Genomic DNA, 18,701 nt, shown 5'->3' on the forward strand with positions numbered 1-18,701 from the left:
TAATTCACGCTTAAAAGACTGCTCATTTGGGAGGCAAACAAAACGGGATGTATATATAGCATAGGATGAAATATAATAAACTGGATCAGTGGCTTCAAGCAGAATGTGGGAATCATAGTCACAATTCCCACTGCTCTCCCAGTGTCTCTATCAAGTTCTCCCCCCTCTTCTTACATAGACAACAGAGGCTGTCCCTAATGCTCCCACGGCCTCACTGAGCATGTCTGAATTGTAGCAGGCCCAGCAGGCTTCCTGTGAAGCCCAATAAATGTTACAAACCCAGTGAGGAGCCATGGAGACGAAGTGGGGCGGGAGTGTTAGAGGGGAGGGGATAAGTTGTTTGAGGTTTGGCACTCCTGCTATCACCAAAGGAAGACTGAGAGAGCGTGCTGCGGCTCCATTTACTGTATGTCTAAGGTCTGGACTTGTTCCTTAATCCCTCGAGATGTGCACGTAAAGCATCTGTTTGTCTGAGTTGCATGCGCGGCGTCATGCAGGGTACAACAAGAGTTCAGTAGTACACCGAGCGGCGATACAACAGTCTGACATATTTTGTTTACCATTCCTCCCTCTCTCCTCCCGGCTGGAGACGACTTCATTTTCAAGCACTCTGTCTCTTAAAAGTCTCTTTCTTTGAAGAGGAAATTCAGAGATGACTTCTGCGCCACCACAACTGCATTTCTTACAACTTCAAACGGCGTGTGACGGCGGTTGCCCTGTGCTCTCAGTGTGGCCCAGGCTCTCCATTTATCCATGGCGCGTAATAAGCTAACAAGGACATAAAAGGGACCTCCTGTATTTAATGGGGTATTTCAACATGTGCCGAAGGTAGTTTGTTGGTTTTAGTGGTGCATGAAAACCACGTTAGACAGACGGAGCAGCATGACTGCGACCACAGGCTGTGGCTCGAGTGCCATTAAAAAGCAGCTATAAAGTGAAAGTCAAGCAGACGTCTTGTTAATAAAAGATTTCAACACTTTCACTGGTGTCCCTTGCAATTAATTTCCATCTTTCAGTTACTGAATGAGTTTGTGTTAATTAAACCATGGACACTAAAGCAGGGGGATGCCCCAAACAAACTAGTTCATAAAACAGGGCTGCACAGTTTATTAAATATTGTTCTACTGATCACTATTTTGGCTTCCCACAATTATATGAATATGATCAATAGCAATATTGATTATTAAAAATGTGTGTTTCACTCAAAAAAAAGAGAAAAAAATCTGCTACATTTCGAATCAAGAACTTGCTAAACTAAAAGCCAGCCTCTACTTTAAGGGAACACCCTCCAGGAAAGGTTTTTATTAAAACATTTCCTGAATCTTAAAGCTTCAGACGGGCAAAACCAAAGTCAAATGTCTGGAGCAGAGGGTGAGGAACAAATCCCATCATCCGTTGCTTGGAATTACTTTTGGATTTCAGGGATGTGATGTTAAGCATGAACAAATCTTCAGTCAGGAACATAGATTCAACAATTTATTGCAACAAATGGAAACGCAGTTTTGACTGGCCTTCCTTTTAAGATGCTCCTTGGATTACACAAGCAGCAGGGTTAGCCAAATCAAGCAGTGCAACGCAGAACCTATCCCCCAGGAATACCAGATGTCAGCCCAAAGCAAGCCATTAAATACCATTATTTTTGACCTTTCAGACATGTTTTGACTCAGAATTTGAAAGCTGGAGGCTGGGGTGGCGGGAACAAAGCTTTGCCAGCGGCAGCAGCAGGGAGTGCCACGAGGAACAGTAAGTCAGAAGTCATATTTAAATGGGCCACCTTGTAGTGAGAATGGGCTCTGATTGGTGTGCGACTGCTTAGAGCCCAATCAGTGGGCTCCTAGCTGATGAAATCAAGTCAGTTTTATTTAGAACACCAACTGTCACAAATCACAATTTGACTCAAAGGGCTTTACAGCATAGGACATCCCTCTGTCCTCACAGTGGATAAGGACCCCCCCCCCAGTGGGAAAAAATGGTAGGAACCTCAGGAAGAGCAACAATAACATTACAGTATTAAATATTATTACAGCTGTGGTGTCTTTCGTGTCCTGCATGAACTAACACAATGATTGATACTGTATATGTATGCAAGAGTTCATGAAACTTGCAAACCAACACAACTAACTTGTTAAACCACCTAAAAAAAACACTACAAACTGCAGAGCAATGAATGCAAGACGCCAGGAGGAAAAATGTTGCTAACACTACTTTATTGAATTCCTGTCCCTGTCCAGCCTAATATCAGACATCAATAACAGTGACATCCAGCACTCAGAGACAGACTGAAATAACCAATGCAATCGCATTCCATCTAGCCAAAGACAGTGTCCAATGGACACTGTCTTTGTTTGATTGAATTCTGTGATGGTGTATTTATTATTTACTGAGCTTTTACTTTGGTAACAATTACATTTTATTTTGCTTCTAGGAGAAGCACCGCATTCAAGTGGAGAAGAACCTTATTTCATCTCTTATTCTGATGCAAACATTTGTTGCTTAGCAAGAATGTAGCACAACATGAATGTGAAAGCAGTATTCTGTTGATTTGATGTTGGGTAAAAAGTTTTGGTGCTATTTTATTCAGACTTTGCTTCTGTGAGATGCACTGTGAGTAAGGACCAGTCTTAATTTGATGCAAAGATTTGGACATTAGCAGGGATGTAGCACAACCGGAAAGTGAAAGCAGTGCTTTGTTGATTTAAATGTGAAAGTGTGATAAAAAAACATATATATATTTGTCTCTGAAATCAATAAATAATCAAGATCTCAATTTTGATCAAAATAATCATGATTGTAATTTTAGCCATAATTTTGCAGGCCTACTGTATTACATCAGATGACATCTGAGGACTCATATGTTCATTACAGTCACCCTCAAAAGCAGCCCAAATTCCTGCCTCCAAAGAGGGCTTGACATGCAGAGTTGCACACTTTTAGGGCAATCGTTACTCAAACAAATCCATGGTGTTCACATGGAAAGTTGCACTGGAAGTAGTTGTGTAAAGAATGAAAAGAAGAGCTTGAAAGAGAAGTTCAAAGGTTGACAAAAGCTTTGTCAAGCTTTTTGTGTTTAGGCCTCAGTACATGCTGGATGAAGATTAAAGTTTCTGTGCAACATCCATCACTGCTCCCCAAAAAGAAGCATTCCCTTCAAACAGCAGAGAAATATGACATTCACAACCATTCTCATGGGCTTTATCCTCTTTGGGAACCTTTGAAATTCAAACTAAAATTGGGTTAATCCCATATGTTTTCTGGAGAGTATCTTGATTGCTAAGCCAACCACAGTTGTATCCCCATATTGGACACAAGGGAAAATCGACTGCGGGTCATACATCTAAAAAAACACGTCTGTTTGGCAGCCAAAAACATCTTTCCCCCACTCGCTCTTTAAAAAGCCTCAAAAACCAGATCTCTTTTAAGGCTAGCTCCGTTCTGATGATCTTACAATGGTGACTCTTTTCTGTTGCTTTAGCATTCCACCCCGAGCATGAGCCGTTTTGCGAACTAACTGATGGATAATGTGAATTCAAACAGTGGCTGATGTCCACTTTACTCAGCAGGGAAGTGACACAGCCAACCATATAAACAAACAAAATGAGCCGCAATTACTTCAGTCAAACAGAGGACGCTGCTGGCCTCATAATCAACCTCATTATGTACACTTACTGTGTTACCTGCTTCTCTTTGCATATTCATTTAGTCATCTTTTTGATGGAGAAGGGTTGATGTTTTGTCAAGGTGATTAAAGCAAGGAAATGATAAAATGCACATGTGCAACATTGTTTGCATTCCTCTTAGTCTATAGTAGAAACTGAAAATGCTTTCATTCACACCCAATACTATATCACTTACTTAGCACTATTACAATGGAGTCCCTCTCTTGAGATGAATAAGAGAATAAAGGGTGTGAGGAAGGTCAAAATAGGCAGATGAAGGACATGTGGTAATCTATAGGCACAAGATGATTAGAGAGTACAAGAGAGAGGAAACGTCACAGCGGGACTTAAACGACCTCCTGCATTCTGATTAAAACAACATTTGCATACAAATTATGGACAACATACTGTGTATTTCATTGACAAAGAGAAACTGTTGCACCCTACAGGTTTAAATCTTTTAGCATAGGCATAAAAAAAGTCATCTTAAAAGTTCATTCTTGACCTTAGAAACAGCAGTTGATAAAATAATCACCATAGTCTCCAAATATCATATGATCAAAAGCTCCACAGCAGCTATTAAATGGACCTCGTGAGTGACATAATTTTGTCAACTGCTGTTTCCAAAGTCAAAAATGTCGTTTTACAGCCAACTTTTAAGCCAACATGGACAAACAGTCCTTTTGAAACAATTTAACACCATGAAAACTTTGCAAACTCCACCTGCTCATGAACTTCAACCAATATGATCAAAAGCTCCAGCAACTACCAAATGCACCTTAGTGTCAGATTATTTTGTCAACATCACTTCAGTTTTAGATAAAATAAGATATAAAATATCAACTAGAGCTGATCATTTTCATTATTAATTTAAGTGAAAATGATTTTCTCGTTTAATCATTTTGCCCATAGAGCTGCAGGGATGACATTATTTTAAAGGCCAACACAGAAGTTAGCATTGCCCTGGTTCCCTCGACAATAAAAGAATGGGATCTTTGAAGTAAATGGACTGTATTTGTATCGCGCTTTTCTAGTCTTATTGACCACTCAAAGCGCTTTCACACTACATTGTCACAATCACCCATTCACACAAACATTCACACACTGGTGGCCAAGGCTCCCGTACAAGGTGCCACCTGCTACTCAGTAATCATTCACACACACTCACACAACAATCTTGCGGCATCAGGAGCAATTCGGGGTTCAGTATCTTGCACAAGGATACTTTGACATGTTGCCCAAAGGAGCTGGGGATCGAACAGCTCACCTTCTGATTAGAGGACGACCCGCTCTACCCCTGAGTCACAGCCCCTCCAAGTGTGAATGCAATTACCAGAAGTTAAAAACTAATGTTGGGCTATAAACAAACTACGCCACAGTCACATGACTTCAACTTCAACCTCAATAAGGCTGCAAAAACGTGTTCAGCTTGATAACATTATGTGGATGCATTTAGCCACTTGTTATCAACCGCCTCTTTTTAGACGTGTAAAAGCTTCAGAATTCACTAGTGGCGTATTTGATGGTGTATATTATGTTGTAGAACAAATCATGAAAATGTCTTGAGCTTATCTTAACCGCAGACCTTATTACAGGCATCTTACCAAAATCCCATTCAAAAAACCTGTTGACTTTGAGACGAGGGAATGAAAACGTCCAACACTCATTCCTGTCCCTCTGTATAGAAAAAATTTGGAAATTTGGAAATACCGTTTCTAATGCAGGAACTATTCGGGACAGGCTACGTAGCAAATCAGATCTGTATTCTCATATGATTTTGTGGTTCTTTTGTAATCTCTCGATCCAGCTGCCTCTAAATGTGATTAGGGCAGGCACAGAGGAGGAGAGTCAAGTACTTAATGCAGAAACTTTAACTATTGAGCTTGTTTTGTTCTACAATCAAACAGTCTAAAACCCAAAGGTGTTGAACTGAGTACCATGGAGGATAACAAAAACCTGCAAATATTCACATTTCAGAAGCTTGAACTACTGATTTTTGTGGCATTACGCTTAAAGACTAAATGACTATTCTATTATTAAACTTTTTGCAATTTTTTTCCTCAATCAACCAATGTAATAAGGTCATCATTTCAGTTCTGATGTGAACATTCTTCATTATTACCTCAAGTTTAATCTTTGCTGCTGACACTGCTGAAAATGGGCTGCCAGGAGAATCCTACAGTAAAGACTGAAGAGATACAGGAGACTACACGAGAAAAGTTTGATGCCAATGTTGATGCTTTCTGAACTCTACTACTACAAATACTTGTTTTTAACGCTGTATAAATCAAATCTTTTATGTAGCAAAACTGTCAGATAACCTCTGTCTTAGCTGTTCTTAACCACACAGGTTGGTCTCAACAGCTCTCAACTCGGATCAAATATAAAAGCGAGGAAACACAACAGGACCACAGGGACGCAACTATCCAGCAATTTCAAAGAACAGACCTTTAATAACAGCGGATCAGAGGATAAGAACTCTGATTATGGGTTTGAAAATGGCAAAGATTTAATGTTCAATATTTTCGCGGCAGCTGCAAAATCAGCCTTCCAATCAAACCCCTGTGACGCCTCCGTGAATGCCCGAAAAAAAAAGCTGAATTTCAGCCAACATTGAGTCACCGCAGAAGTCTCTTTCAGCAAAGAAAAGAAAGATAAAGGCACTATGATTATACACAAGAACAAATGTCTTTAAAAAAAAAAAAGGGGGTATCGTGCCAAAAACACTGACAAGTAACACACAGCAGAGGTGAGTTCAACTGTTGCAATTGGATTCGATGGAAGTCTGGCTCTTACCCAGAATCATTTCTGGGAGTGCCTACTGTATTGATCACAAATATTGATCATAAAATGGCCAGGTATTGAGCCAAGCTGAGAGCACAGCACGAATGTGAGATAGGTGTTATTATTGGTGTGGACAGGTTTGTTCTTTTCTTTTTCCAATGTTGTTTCATTTGTGTCATGATCACATATATATGATAAAACATAAAAAAGGAGCCCCTCTGAATACAGTAGAATAAAACAGTTAGTGTGGTTAAGAGGTTTCAAGACTAACTGATTCAACTATTACAGATTAAAATCAACAAAAAAAGGATTTTGCACATTATAAGCTTCAAAAAAGTGCCGTTTTTAAAGGGACCATTGATTGTTTAACATTAGACTGTATGATGTGCCAGCATTTTTAATAACCTTGTATATTTATGGAAAGCTTTACGAAACTACCAAAGGAGCAGTTCTTAATATCTGGAAATAGACATGAGAGCAGTATTGATCCTGTAATTTAACTCTCAGCAAAGCAAATAAGCTGCAGCAGTTGTGGCTGAAGGCTGGTTGTCTTCTAATTAGAGGGTGGGTGGTTCGATCCCCCACTCCCCTAGTCCACATGTCAAGATGTCCTTGGATAAGACACTGAAACTCAAATTGCTTACGATGGGCACGCCAGCACCTTGCTAGCATGCTGTGATCGCTGTGTGAGTGTTAATTGGTAAATTAGAGGCAAATTGCGAGTGCTTTGGATAAAAGGGCTATATAAATGCAGCCATTTACCATTTTAATTAGTGCTTTTTCCCCCGAAGGTCTAACGATTCCTCAAACAAGGTTCCCACACATTTCATCAAATCCATTTTCAAAACTTTTTCATCACTTTTCCATAACATTTTACCCTACTTCCAAGACTTTATTTTAAAATGTTAGTAGTTTAAAATGGGTGGGGCTATGAAGTGATACTGCCATGCTTGAGCCTACGGCCTGATACTGCTCTACTGTAAGAATGTACTGAAGCAGCCTGCCACTCAAGCACACATTAGCTATCCATCAGTAGAGAGGGAGCAGCTAAATTTTGGAGTGGGCATAATGTTTCCACAATAACAAATTTTGCCACCAGAATGAGCAGCAAAGCTATCTAGCTAAAATGATCTTCAACCGGACCATGGTGGTGCGTAGTGCATAGCGGCCAAGTGACAAATGGAGATCCAAAGCTGAACAGTGGGCATGTTTCCACATGTTTCAACATGTTTCCACATGTTTCAGTATGTTAACACGGCTAGCTGGCCGTCTGTCAGCAAAGCCAGCACAAAATAAAATAAGAGTCAAGTAGTTTACATCATGAAACATTAAAATGTCACCACCCCTTAATGGATAGTGCTTTGAAATGCAGCCCTAAAGCTCACTGAGGCGATGGAGCACTGGACTAAAAAAGAAGGGCTGTGGGTCTTTTTTTCCTTAAAAGTTAAGCATGTCTTACCTGTTAATGGATGGCAGCCTATACATAGAGAGCAAAGTTAACCAAAACTGTAATCCCTATTCCAAACCATATACAGGCCTGGAAAACACACTTTCTAATTCCATAATGTCCAGGAATGTCATGGCCTTGGAAACCCTACATTAGGTACATTCAAAAGTTTGATATACTTGGTTTAAGCGCTCCAAATGACATTTTAAAAATCCAATTGTACATTTCATACAACTGGTGAACATACTCGTGATGCAAAGACCATAATTGTCTGCACATCACACACAGTCACACTAGAAGAATCTATGGGAAAAAAGAAGGAAAGGAAGTACAAGAGCAGGTGCTCAAGTGCTCTGATTCAGGGGAAGATCTTGTCTTTGGTGTTTTCGTACCTCTGCCTCAGACGCTCCAGGTTCTACATTCTCTGACACAAGAAATCGGGAGGATTAAAGATGTTAAAATGTTTTCATCTTTTAGGTCAAAGTGGAACAAAGGAGCTCAACAAACACCTCAGTGGAGCTTTCTGTATACATCCAATTACAGATTCCGTATGAAAACACCACTGACCTAAATACAGCAACGGATGCAACACCTACGTTGTGCCCTTGGAAATAAAGAGCCCTTAACAAAGAGAATGGCGAATGAGGCCGCTCTTAAACACAAAATGGCTCATGACTATCTTAATAGAGTCATTCTTGGAGGTAAAAATGGCATGTAACTACCTCTGCGACTTCAATTAGACAGTGATCCCTGTGACTTTGTCTTGACATTTATTTAATTAGCAGAAGGCCAGAGTCACTCACTTAACAAAAATAGAAATAAAAACATAATCTTTTAGATTATCTACCATATTACAGGTTGTGACTGCACAGTGAGTCTGCCAAAGTGTGAAACTCAGCACTAAAATAAAGCCTTGGTCTCCTTTCATAATAAACACTCTTCCTGCCAGCACATCAAAGAGAGCACTTTACAGTTCCCCCTGTTAAAAGGCTCCTGACGAATCCTTTTTTATAAACAGGAAAAAAAAATCTGCTGCCGACACAGTTCATCTTCAATATGATGTTCCTCGACTAATAAAAGACATGCAAAAGTAGACAGCATTGTTTAAAAAAATGAGTACAGCTGTAGCTCTCTGATGTGCCAGCTACTTTGCTGCATATGAATTGATGTTTGATGCTAGAAGCAACTTAAAAGAAAAAAAGACTCCTCCACTGATAAAATAAGTCATCCATTGAAACATGGGGTTCTTTTTTCCCATAGAGAGCAAATGTACAAATGCATTTTTCATCTCAGCATTTCATCTTGCGCAGCATAATGAACTGGCTAGCTTACACTCTGTTGGTTTGTGTTCTCCAGCAATAAGATGGAAATTACAGTATATTCAACAAGACACTGGCCAGAGCTGTAATTTCCAGGCACTTGCAATGTTCAAAGACAAACTCTGAAAGCCCTCTTCAAACATGTTTTTACATTTTTAGACGATTTATTTAGAGATGATGGTAGAGGAGAGAAAATTATGAAATTATGTTTCTGCCTCAGTCCATGTGTAGCAGCCTTTTTTCTGGGTGGAAGACACTTTAAGCACTTTTTAGCTATGCCACACAAACATTATATACAGTGTGCACATACTAATCATCATAGCATACCGTTTTATGCTTGATTATACAAAAACAGATGTCATTTTATACAAAAATGTTTGTCAATCAAACTGCCACTTTGTAGTGTCACTGCAAATTACGCTAAACACACCAAGCAGCAGCAAAGTGCAGCTTGCTGCGATAATCACACCTCCCTGGACTGGGAGGCATGTTGTTGTAGGAGGAAATTCTTTGTAACATAGGTCAACATGTCACATGGCATCACATGACGCTGTTTGATGGCTCCTGATATTCTCTGGCTGCAATTTGACATTTAAAGTAAAACTTTTGCAGACTTTAAGTTTGGCTGCACTTTGCTGCTGCAGTTTGCTTCTGTTTACATGACTGCACTTTGCCACTTCTCACTGTGTTTTTGCTGTTAAACTTCACAAATAGCAGCTCCTCCATTTCATCTGTGCATTGCATTGTGATGGAATAGTGTCATAGTTTTCCATACATTTCAATCCAGTGTCATTCTTATTCATTCAATCTGAACCCGTGTTACTTGCTGTTACCATTGAATATTTCACTGAATTGATGGTGGGGTGAGTTGATATAGGTCCCTGGGTGGGTAAGGAGATTTGAGTTATGGGTGAGACACCCTAGTGATGATTCAACTATCTGCTGTCTTTTGTATGTGATCGTGTATATGACGTGATTGTTGTATAAATCTTTACGGCAATCCATCCTATATTGTTGTTGAAATATTTGAATCTGGACCAAAGTGGTGGACTGACAAACGACTAACAGAATGACAAAGCGGCATTGCCCTAAAGCCAGGATGTTAAGTATTAACATCCTAAATGATGACTGACAACTTTCTCCATCCCTGCACACTGTCTCTACTTCCACCTCTACCACCAGCATCTTTGTACATGTACCACAGAAAATGGGTCTAAGAAGAAAGTTGTCTAAAGCAAAATCAAACAGATGCAGAAAGAAAACAGAGGTTACAATTTGACTTCCTGTGAGGGTCAACATTGCAAGCTTGTTATTGACAGTGCGAGAGACCAAGCTGCAAGACAGAGAGAAAAAGGGGCACTAAGAAAAACCAAAGAGTCCCAAAGCCTTTCACAGGAACTGAGAATTTGAGTTTTCCCTCATTGCCTCATTTCAACAATCCCTCCCTCTATCAACTCCCTCATCATACTCTCCCCAGGGATGACACACTGCAGTCATTAGCGCTGAAGTTGAGAAAATGTTAATCCTGGATGTGGGACCCCCCCAGATCTATTCCAAACACGACAGCTCCATTATTGGCCTGATGAAGTAAACTCTGGGGTCAACGGCTCACAGTGTGAAAAATAATGGTAATAGGAGACTTCCCAGGGTGGGTTAGTGAGATTTGCTTGCGTGTCGCATTCCCATCCTGTGGGAGCAACAGTGGAAAAGCCAATTCCCATCTTGTCCCGCACAGATTTGGGCATTATGTCTCAGAGCTATGGGGATTTCATTTTAGAGGATTTGGGGATTAACACAAAGTTATCGCACATGCTGGGTCACCTAGCAGCTATTTGTGGGGGAGACAGGTTTCCAATGAATATGGATTTTCAGCAGTGTGTCTATGGGTGGCAATGTCAGTAAGTGGATCGGATGGTTCAGTTTATTGGTTTATCACTTTGGTCCTAACCCAACAACTATGGGATAGATTACCACTAGTTTATAACCAAATACCTGCTGAACTGAAAACATTCAAATTTCCTTCAGATGCAACCTACCTTTCTACCTTAAGATACTAATGAGCAAATGTTAGCATGCCAACATGCTGAACTAAGATGGTGAACATGATAAATATTAAATAGGGCTCGGCATTATATCCATTTTATGATATGTTGATATGAGACTAGATATTGTCTTTTTTTAAGATTGGAATCTTGTATGTGTTGTCTTTTCCTGGTTTTAAAGCCTATATTACTGTAAAGTGATGTATTTTTCTGGTCTTAACAGACTGTTCTATTTTTGCCTTCATTATATTCACATTGCCTATGAATTGTGATTATTTATCAAAAATCTTTTTGTTTAAATATTTTGTGAAACATGAATAGTCAACCCAACAATATTGCCACAATATCAATATCAAAGTATTTGTTAAGAAATGTTGTGATATTTATTTATCTCCATATATGCCAGCCCTAATAATGAACTGGCTAAACATCAGCATGTTAGCATTGTCATTTTGAACATGTTAGGGTGCTTAAATTAGCATTTTATTCAAAGAACCACAGAGCCGCTATACAAAAAGTGTAATAAGATTCATTACAATATTATTTGTTAATATTAGGGCTGCAACAAATTATTATTTTCATTGTCAATTAATGTGTCTCAATTAATCAATCAATCATTTTGTCAATAAATGGTCAGAATGTAGTGAAACATGCCCTATGTAATATCCCAAAGCCAAGACTTTAAATGGTTTGTTTCATCTGACCAACAGTCCAAAAATCCAAAGCTATCCAGGTTATTATAATTATGACAGAGAAAAGCCTCAAATTCTCACATCTAAGAAGCAATAAAACAGCTAATCTTTTACTTTTTTGATAAGAAAAAGACTAATAATCAAAATAGTGGCCAAAATAGTGGGTAATCAAGATAGTGGCCAGTGTTTTGTTGACTGAATAATCAATAAATAAAGTAATCACATATATATAAGGATTTTACAAGTATTTTCATACAGTTATGTAGCAGCCTTGGCCAGGACTTCCTAATAGAGTATGAATCTAAGTGGGAATATTCTTGGTAAAATAAAAAGAGATGCACTAAATTCACTGAAAAAAAAACAGCAAAACATGTTGCATTTGTAACATTTTTGCCCAACTTACAAGAACATTCATTCAAGTGCAACAAGTACACATGCAATTACTAACAAACAACAAAAGGTCCCACATTGCTGTGAGCAAAGCACAGCCAGCCTCTGCCTCCAAGGTCTTCCTTTACAAAGATGTTCACTTCATATAATACTCTGTCAAAACAGCCTCTACTCCATCCATGAAAAGCTCCTACATTATAAAGGCTGATGGTTTAAGGACATGGCTGGACTCCAATCAACGGTGTCCCACAGTAAATACACTGACACAGAGCTATGATGACCTCTCTGTTATGAAATCATTAATGCAGGGCGACCTGGCGGTTCAGTCCGCCGTGAAACCGCGTGAGTCTCAAACCAGAATCGTGTCGTTGCATCAGTTCACTTTCTTACTCTCATCCAAGCCAAACTTAATATTTCTTGAGAAGGGCGCTCTGTCAAAGAAACAGAAACAAACAAGCAACCGCTGCTCTAAAGAATTCATAGGCTCAGCAGCTCTTTTGTGTAGCTAAAATACTATCCATTCCCTCTATTACACCTCTAGCCTTTCATTCATTTTAAATGTGAGAACTGAAGACAGCATGTGTGCACCTCTCGTAAATCCAATATCTGCCTTCCAGCATTAATATCAATGTTGGCTGTTTACAGATACGTTGTGACAGCAGTGACTTCATGTCCCCTTCCTGCTTTGCATCTATTCATTACTCCTTTCTTCCTCTCCTTGCTCCACAAAGTAAGATTTTTTCTTCATCTCAGAGAAAATTGTAAACGGATGAGAGAGGTAGGTACACACCTGTCTCTATGTCTTTCTGGGTTGCCTGAAGGCTGATCGAGGAGGAATAAATCCACCTTTATCAATCACACCTGTGACTGACTGCTGTCTGCCAGGGCTCTGCAGGTGGTGGTCTGCAGCTTTGTTCATGTCTGACACCCAGATTTCTCACCATTTCACGACACACCTCTCACATCCTTCTTTGGAATATTAATCTGGAATAGCTCAAAGCGTGTGTGCATGTTTGCTTCACGGATTATCACAGCAACTGTATGCTTCTCTGCCCTGTGCATGCCGCTGGTTTGTGTCGTCTCATAACATCGGCTTATCTGCTATATCTGTGATCCTGTCATCCGCAGGCAGAGCCGCACATGGCAAGCAGGAGGAAGCTAAATCACACTGATGGCTATAATGACCAATGATGCTTAACAGAGGGAGACATTTCTAACAGTGTATGTCTTTCCCTCGTGGCTAACAAATCAGTGCCAGCCTGCCCTCAAAATGTCAAGCAACAGCCACCCCAAGGGTTTAAAAGACAGACCAGGGTGAGGCTGTTTCCTAAATGGCTCTAACAGAAAGGGGTTGTTTTAACCCGGACAGTAGCTGGACGGCAGCCATACGTCAATGCTCAACCACAGGCTGCAGGATGGGCGTGAGTACACGCTAAGAAACTGTGCTGAAAGGTGTGTTATGCACCTGAGAGACCAACAGGAGTATACTTTCCCATGTCTCAGGGCACTTAGGGCATGTTTTATTCTCCTCTCTGCCAGTTTGTTTAGACAAGACAGACGTTTTAATCTCACTAATTAATTTTGTCTGATGCCGCAGTTTGACCAGATGATATCCTCAAATCTAATCCAGGTCATTTGGTCTCTGTCTTTAATTATTTATTGAGTTTCCTCTGCCAAGAAAAAGACATCAGACCCTCAGAAAACCAGTTGATATGCAGAGAAGAGACAAAGAGAGACAAGCAGAGAGCAATTCAAAGATTTGTAAACATAGTCTGCTTGATTCTTGCCCTTTTGGGACTACTTTTATTTTTCACCTTTAGCTTTTTTGAGAGCTAATGAGCAGACAGCCAATTCATCAACTCATCACCTGATGTTAACTTTGTATGATCTTTCATAGACTGTTTTTCTAAAAAAATAATTACACCAACATTTACACAGAGGCGGTTCTTTTAATCCAGCTTTAAACAAGAAATGTGTTACTATTCTGAGAAGCACTCAAGCAGCTGTCAGTCAACCTTTTGATCATTTCAGATATTCTGTCTGATGTTGAACGGAAAGGTTGGTTTTGTCCCTGACAGATTTTCTTTTAAGTTTTCAGCAATGACAGACAGACAATATGACAGAGCGAGATGTTGTAAAGTATGTTCTTTAAATAGGATTTGGTAACAAGTGGCTCTGTGCTTTTTAGGGAAGAGTATTTAAAAAAATATATCATGATGAGGATTTCATCTTAAGTTCCTCTTAGAAAACTTCTTGTTAACTTTTACAGTGCTTTTACTAGTTTTATTACTGACTTCAAGGCCACTATTTATTCAACATGACACTCCAGAGAAAGTCTTGATTATCTGATGCATCATTTCACTAACTGCTAACACAACACAGTTTTTGAACTCTATCCAGGTAGCCGATTACATCTGGGTGTTGGCACTCTCAGAGGTGTTCTGGCGACGGATGGACTGAATGTCAGTTGGCTCTGGTCCATTTACGGTTTTTAGGGGGTGCAGACTCTGGCTGATTTTAGCTCAGAATGTGCTTCAGTTAGCAGATCTCAGGGAAGCTCTGGGCAAATGTCAATTCATGGCATTTGCCCAAGTTTGGCTGATTTTGGCAGGGCACTCATCACAAATCTGGCTAAAGTCAGGCGACCAGTTGGACCGGATTTAGGCCACGGTTGAGCCATGCCATTTTGGATAAATGGATACCTACCAGCCACTTTACACTTAGCATACATCCTGATCTGCCTGTAGACCGTTTCAATGGAATTGCATTTGCATGGAAACAGCTTGGATGTATGTTAACTTCCTGTCAGCTGATGTCATTCACACACACACTGCAAAACATTCCCACAGGAAAGAACGAAGCGACCAATTTAGACTGTTTATGTTATCAAGTTTAAAATGGTCTGTTACTCTCAGGCACCTTCTTATCACTGCAGATGAATAAATATACCTTTCACCTATTCTTCAATTTAGTTTGTCACCTCAAAACTAAGCAATAAGTCCTTCAAATTAAGCAACAAAATGCATTATCTGTAACTTTCTGTCAGAACGCCACACATACATTGCAAATGCTTTCTAATCTGATGCCCCTATCACAATGACATCTTTTGACAGTGCTTTTAAAGACTTTAACAAATCAACGATGCAAATATTAAATTTTCTGTTCTAAGGCACGAAAACGACTTGGTTAGGGAAATAACATGGTTTGGATTAAAATAGCTCATAGGTTAAAGTTAGGGTAGAATTGGTCATGTTGAAAGACATTAATGCACACATTCATTTTTTTGTGGCGGCCTGCCAAGATGAAAACATCTGCTGCCACATATTGATTTTATAATTTTGGAGCTAAACTTGGAGCTATTAGGAGCACTATTAGAATATATATTTTTTCAGGTTATTCCCTACACCACATTCTCTGAGTGCAGGGTGTATTCTGTGCAAAAACAGAGCAGCATAACATGAGACGCAGTGAGAGTGAAACTTAATCGTTGATAGCGTTTGGTCTAAAAGTTTGCTTTTACTCGCCTCAGCAGCAGCTGCTGCTTTCATCTATCAATCTGATCAGCTCTGACTGGATAGACATCAATTATGCACCCCGCAACTCTAACTCCTCTAACTGCTGATGAGGAAAAAGAAGTCATGAGGAGTCCTGCCTAGGTTCTGTCACGGATCCACAAAAACATCCAAATTCATTTTATTTGCGAGGACAGTCTTAACACAGCATCCCCGATCTTTCTTACCCATGTGTTTATGTCGCTTTTGCTGTCCTGAATATACTATGCTCTTGTTTACTCTATTATTGAATGTCACGTTAGATAGATAGATAGATTGATCAATATTTTGGGAAAATATGGGACAATAATATCTATTTCCAATTAGAAAAAACGATCCAAACAATGTTGCAGAAAAACTAAGGGAGAATCTGCATCCAGGGAAACCTCTCCAACCTCTCTTTGTCTCACAAACTACAGCATGATATAGACATAGTAGCTCTGTGTCCAGTCAAGGAGTGAGGCCATGACAAACATTACAGAGAGACGCTGAAGTCAATATCCCGCTGACATCAAAGAGGTGGTACGCACTGCCCTATTTCAATACTCACACTGCCCCTGAAAACTATTTTTACTCCCTGCATTCATACATTGGCTAACCCTCTGAGTGAGAGCATTAATGACCCCACATTGAGACGATGTCTGTGGTAAACATCTCCTGAACTGCATCTTTCTATTTCTCCGCCAGCATGGGTAATTTTCAGGGAAGCTTTGCTATGATTTGTGTGGTACTATTAATGACGCACCCTCAGGCTTTGTGTTTGTTAGCCCAGAATCACAAACAATGAGCAGTCTGTGCATCTTTTAAGAAAAAGCGTGGCTCTGCAGTGCATTTAACTTTTGCTAGATGCATTTAAATTATTAAGATATGACACAAACTTCTATATTTAACACAGTGTGGCAATTTCTTTATCTTCTTTTCTCAGGAATTAGAACCTATGTGACATGCAACATACTTTGCAGAGGCATTGCATGTATTTGAATCACCTGAGATTGAGAAATAAATTCCTCAGAGATGTATTCTAACCTTATGTATGATCAGTACATGCTGGATAACGACTTGCCAACTTGTCAAGATCAACTGAAACCAGTTTGACAGCTCAGCTACATTTTAACCTAAGACATAGAGTTCAGTTTTGGTTCACAAGGTGATCAATCTGTCAGGATGGATTTATCAGATTTATCTTTGCCGTTCAGTCTTACATGCACAGACAGACAAACATTTCTATCCTGGAAGGAGTTCTGTCCCATACACACAATACCCTTTTATCACAGTCTAACTCATTCAGCTGATTAAATTTAACTGTTGACTGATAATAACATCCTGTTTGGTTGTTTACAACCTAAACATAACACTACATCCTCCTGGATGTTAAACTCATCTGTCCATCCTGTCACTTCCCTGTATTGTTCCATCTGAGCAGAAAGATTGATCCACAAAGAAAAACACTCATTTCCTCTCTGCATTTCCCATTTCAGCAATCACAGCAAGACAACTGAAGGGACTGCATGAGAAGAGAAATGCAAAAACTGGCATGTAATATTAAATGTCCTATCAAGCACATCTCTAAAAACGAGGGAGATTAGTCATTTAACATATTGGAATTTACATTAACTACAAAAAGGAAACACTACTGTAGATACAGAGCTACTTACACTGTATGTATCCTGATGACACATGAATGAAATCAAGTCTTTAGACCACACAGTGGCTAAACATCTGCAGCACCACATGAAAATAAGCCAAATGACTAATTAAAATGTTGATATTGCCCACTCACCATCCTGATTGTTGTAAACCTTGTTGTCAGCATTTTCCGTCGCCGTGGAAAGGCAGCAGCAGACGCGGAGAGCGAAGAGCAGAAAGGCAAAGTTCTTCCGCCGCCTCCAGGTCCTCATGATGCCCGGGCTCGGTGAGCTGAAGCCGGGGGAAAGCTCCGGTCAGACTCCGGTGTCAAAGCAGCGCGACCAGACACTTCACACAGGTGACAGGAGGAGAAACAGGTCACAGCAGTTCACAGTCGTGAAGTAAGGAGGAGGACAAAAAAAACCTTCACCACCAAAACTCCAATGAGATGTGGCAGACTGTCACTCCAAGAAAGAAGCTGTCACAAACTTTTCCTTCCTGCAGCCGACGTTTTGGAGGAGGCGTTTTTTGGGGGGGGAGGGGGGACGTCCACATGCACGTGTTAGCTGGATGTTGTGGAGGTGTTGCTCTTGTGGTTATGGTATGGCAAGGAGCGGCAGGATGAGGGGATGTTGGAGAGTAGTGAAGCGGACTTGCCATCCCCTCCAGAACCGGAGCAGCCACACTTCGCCATGTGCGCTTCAGGCTCCGCTGGGTCCTAAAGCCGGACAAATACCAACACAATCACTGTCATTCTTCACCCATTTACCCACTTAATGCGTGTTAGTGAGGCACATAATGTTGATATAGCAAAAAGCCTAAATTTCACACGGAGAAGCAGGCTTTTAAGGATGTCGATTATTATACGTGGCATTGTCGCAGGCCTCATCGCGCCTGTAGGAATCAGATTGATCACGATAAATATCAGATTGTCATAACCGATTTTTTCTTTTCTTTAGGCCTCCCTCGTGCAGATTATCATCTAATTGACATTTGTATATCTATTACATGAAAATAAAGTAATAAAACGGATAGCTACGCTACCAAGGTCCAGCTAAACTGAGCATTACCTGACTGGCAATCCACTTAATGAAGGCAGGTGAACAAGTGCTTCCTCCTACGTGCGCATGTTTTTTTGTTTCCAGCATTAGCAGGCCTGACTGTCTGTTGTTGTTTTTGTTTAAGTGAACACAG

At 40.1% G+C, this 18,701-nt stretch overlaps 1 protein-coding gene across 1 annotated transcript in view; it reads right to left on the reverse strand.

The window, feature by feature from the left end:
* adam12b (ADAM metallopeptidase domain 12b) overlaps positions 1-18,209 on the reverse strand; it is a 106,464-nt gene extending 88,255 nt beyond the window's left edge. The window contains exon 1 of the mRNA XM_042502410.1: positions 17,662-18,209. Within this exon, the coding sequence (XP_042358344.1) occupies positions 17,662-17,779 (118 nt within the window). The 5' untranslated portion in view covers positions 17,780-18,209. The remainder of the gene's footprint in view (positions 1-17,661) is intronic.
* Positions 18,210-18,701: the final 492 nt, after the last annotated feature.

Source organism: Plectropomus leopardus, chromosome 15 (genome assembly GCF_008729295.1).
Source record: "Plectropomus leopardus isolate mb chromosome 15, YSFRI_Pleo_2.0, whole genome shotgun sequence".
NCBI classification, from domain to species: Eukaryota; Metazoa; Chordata; class Actinopteri; order Perciformes; family Serranidae; genus Plectropomus; species Plectropomus leopardus.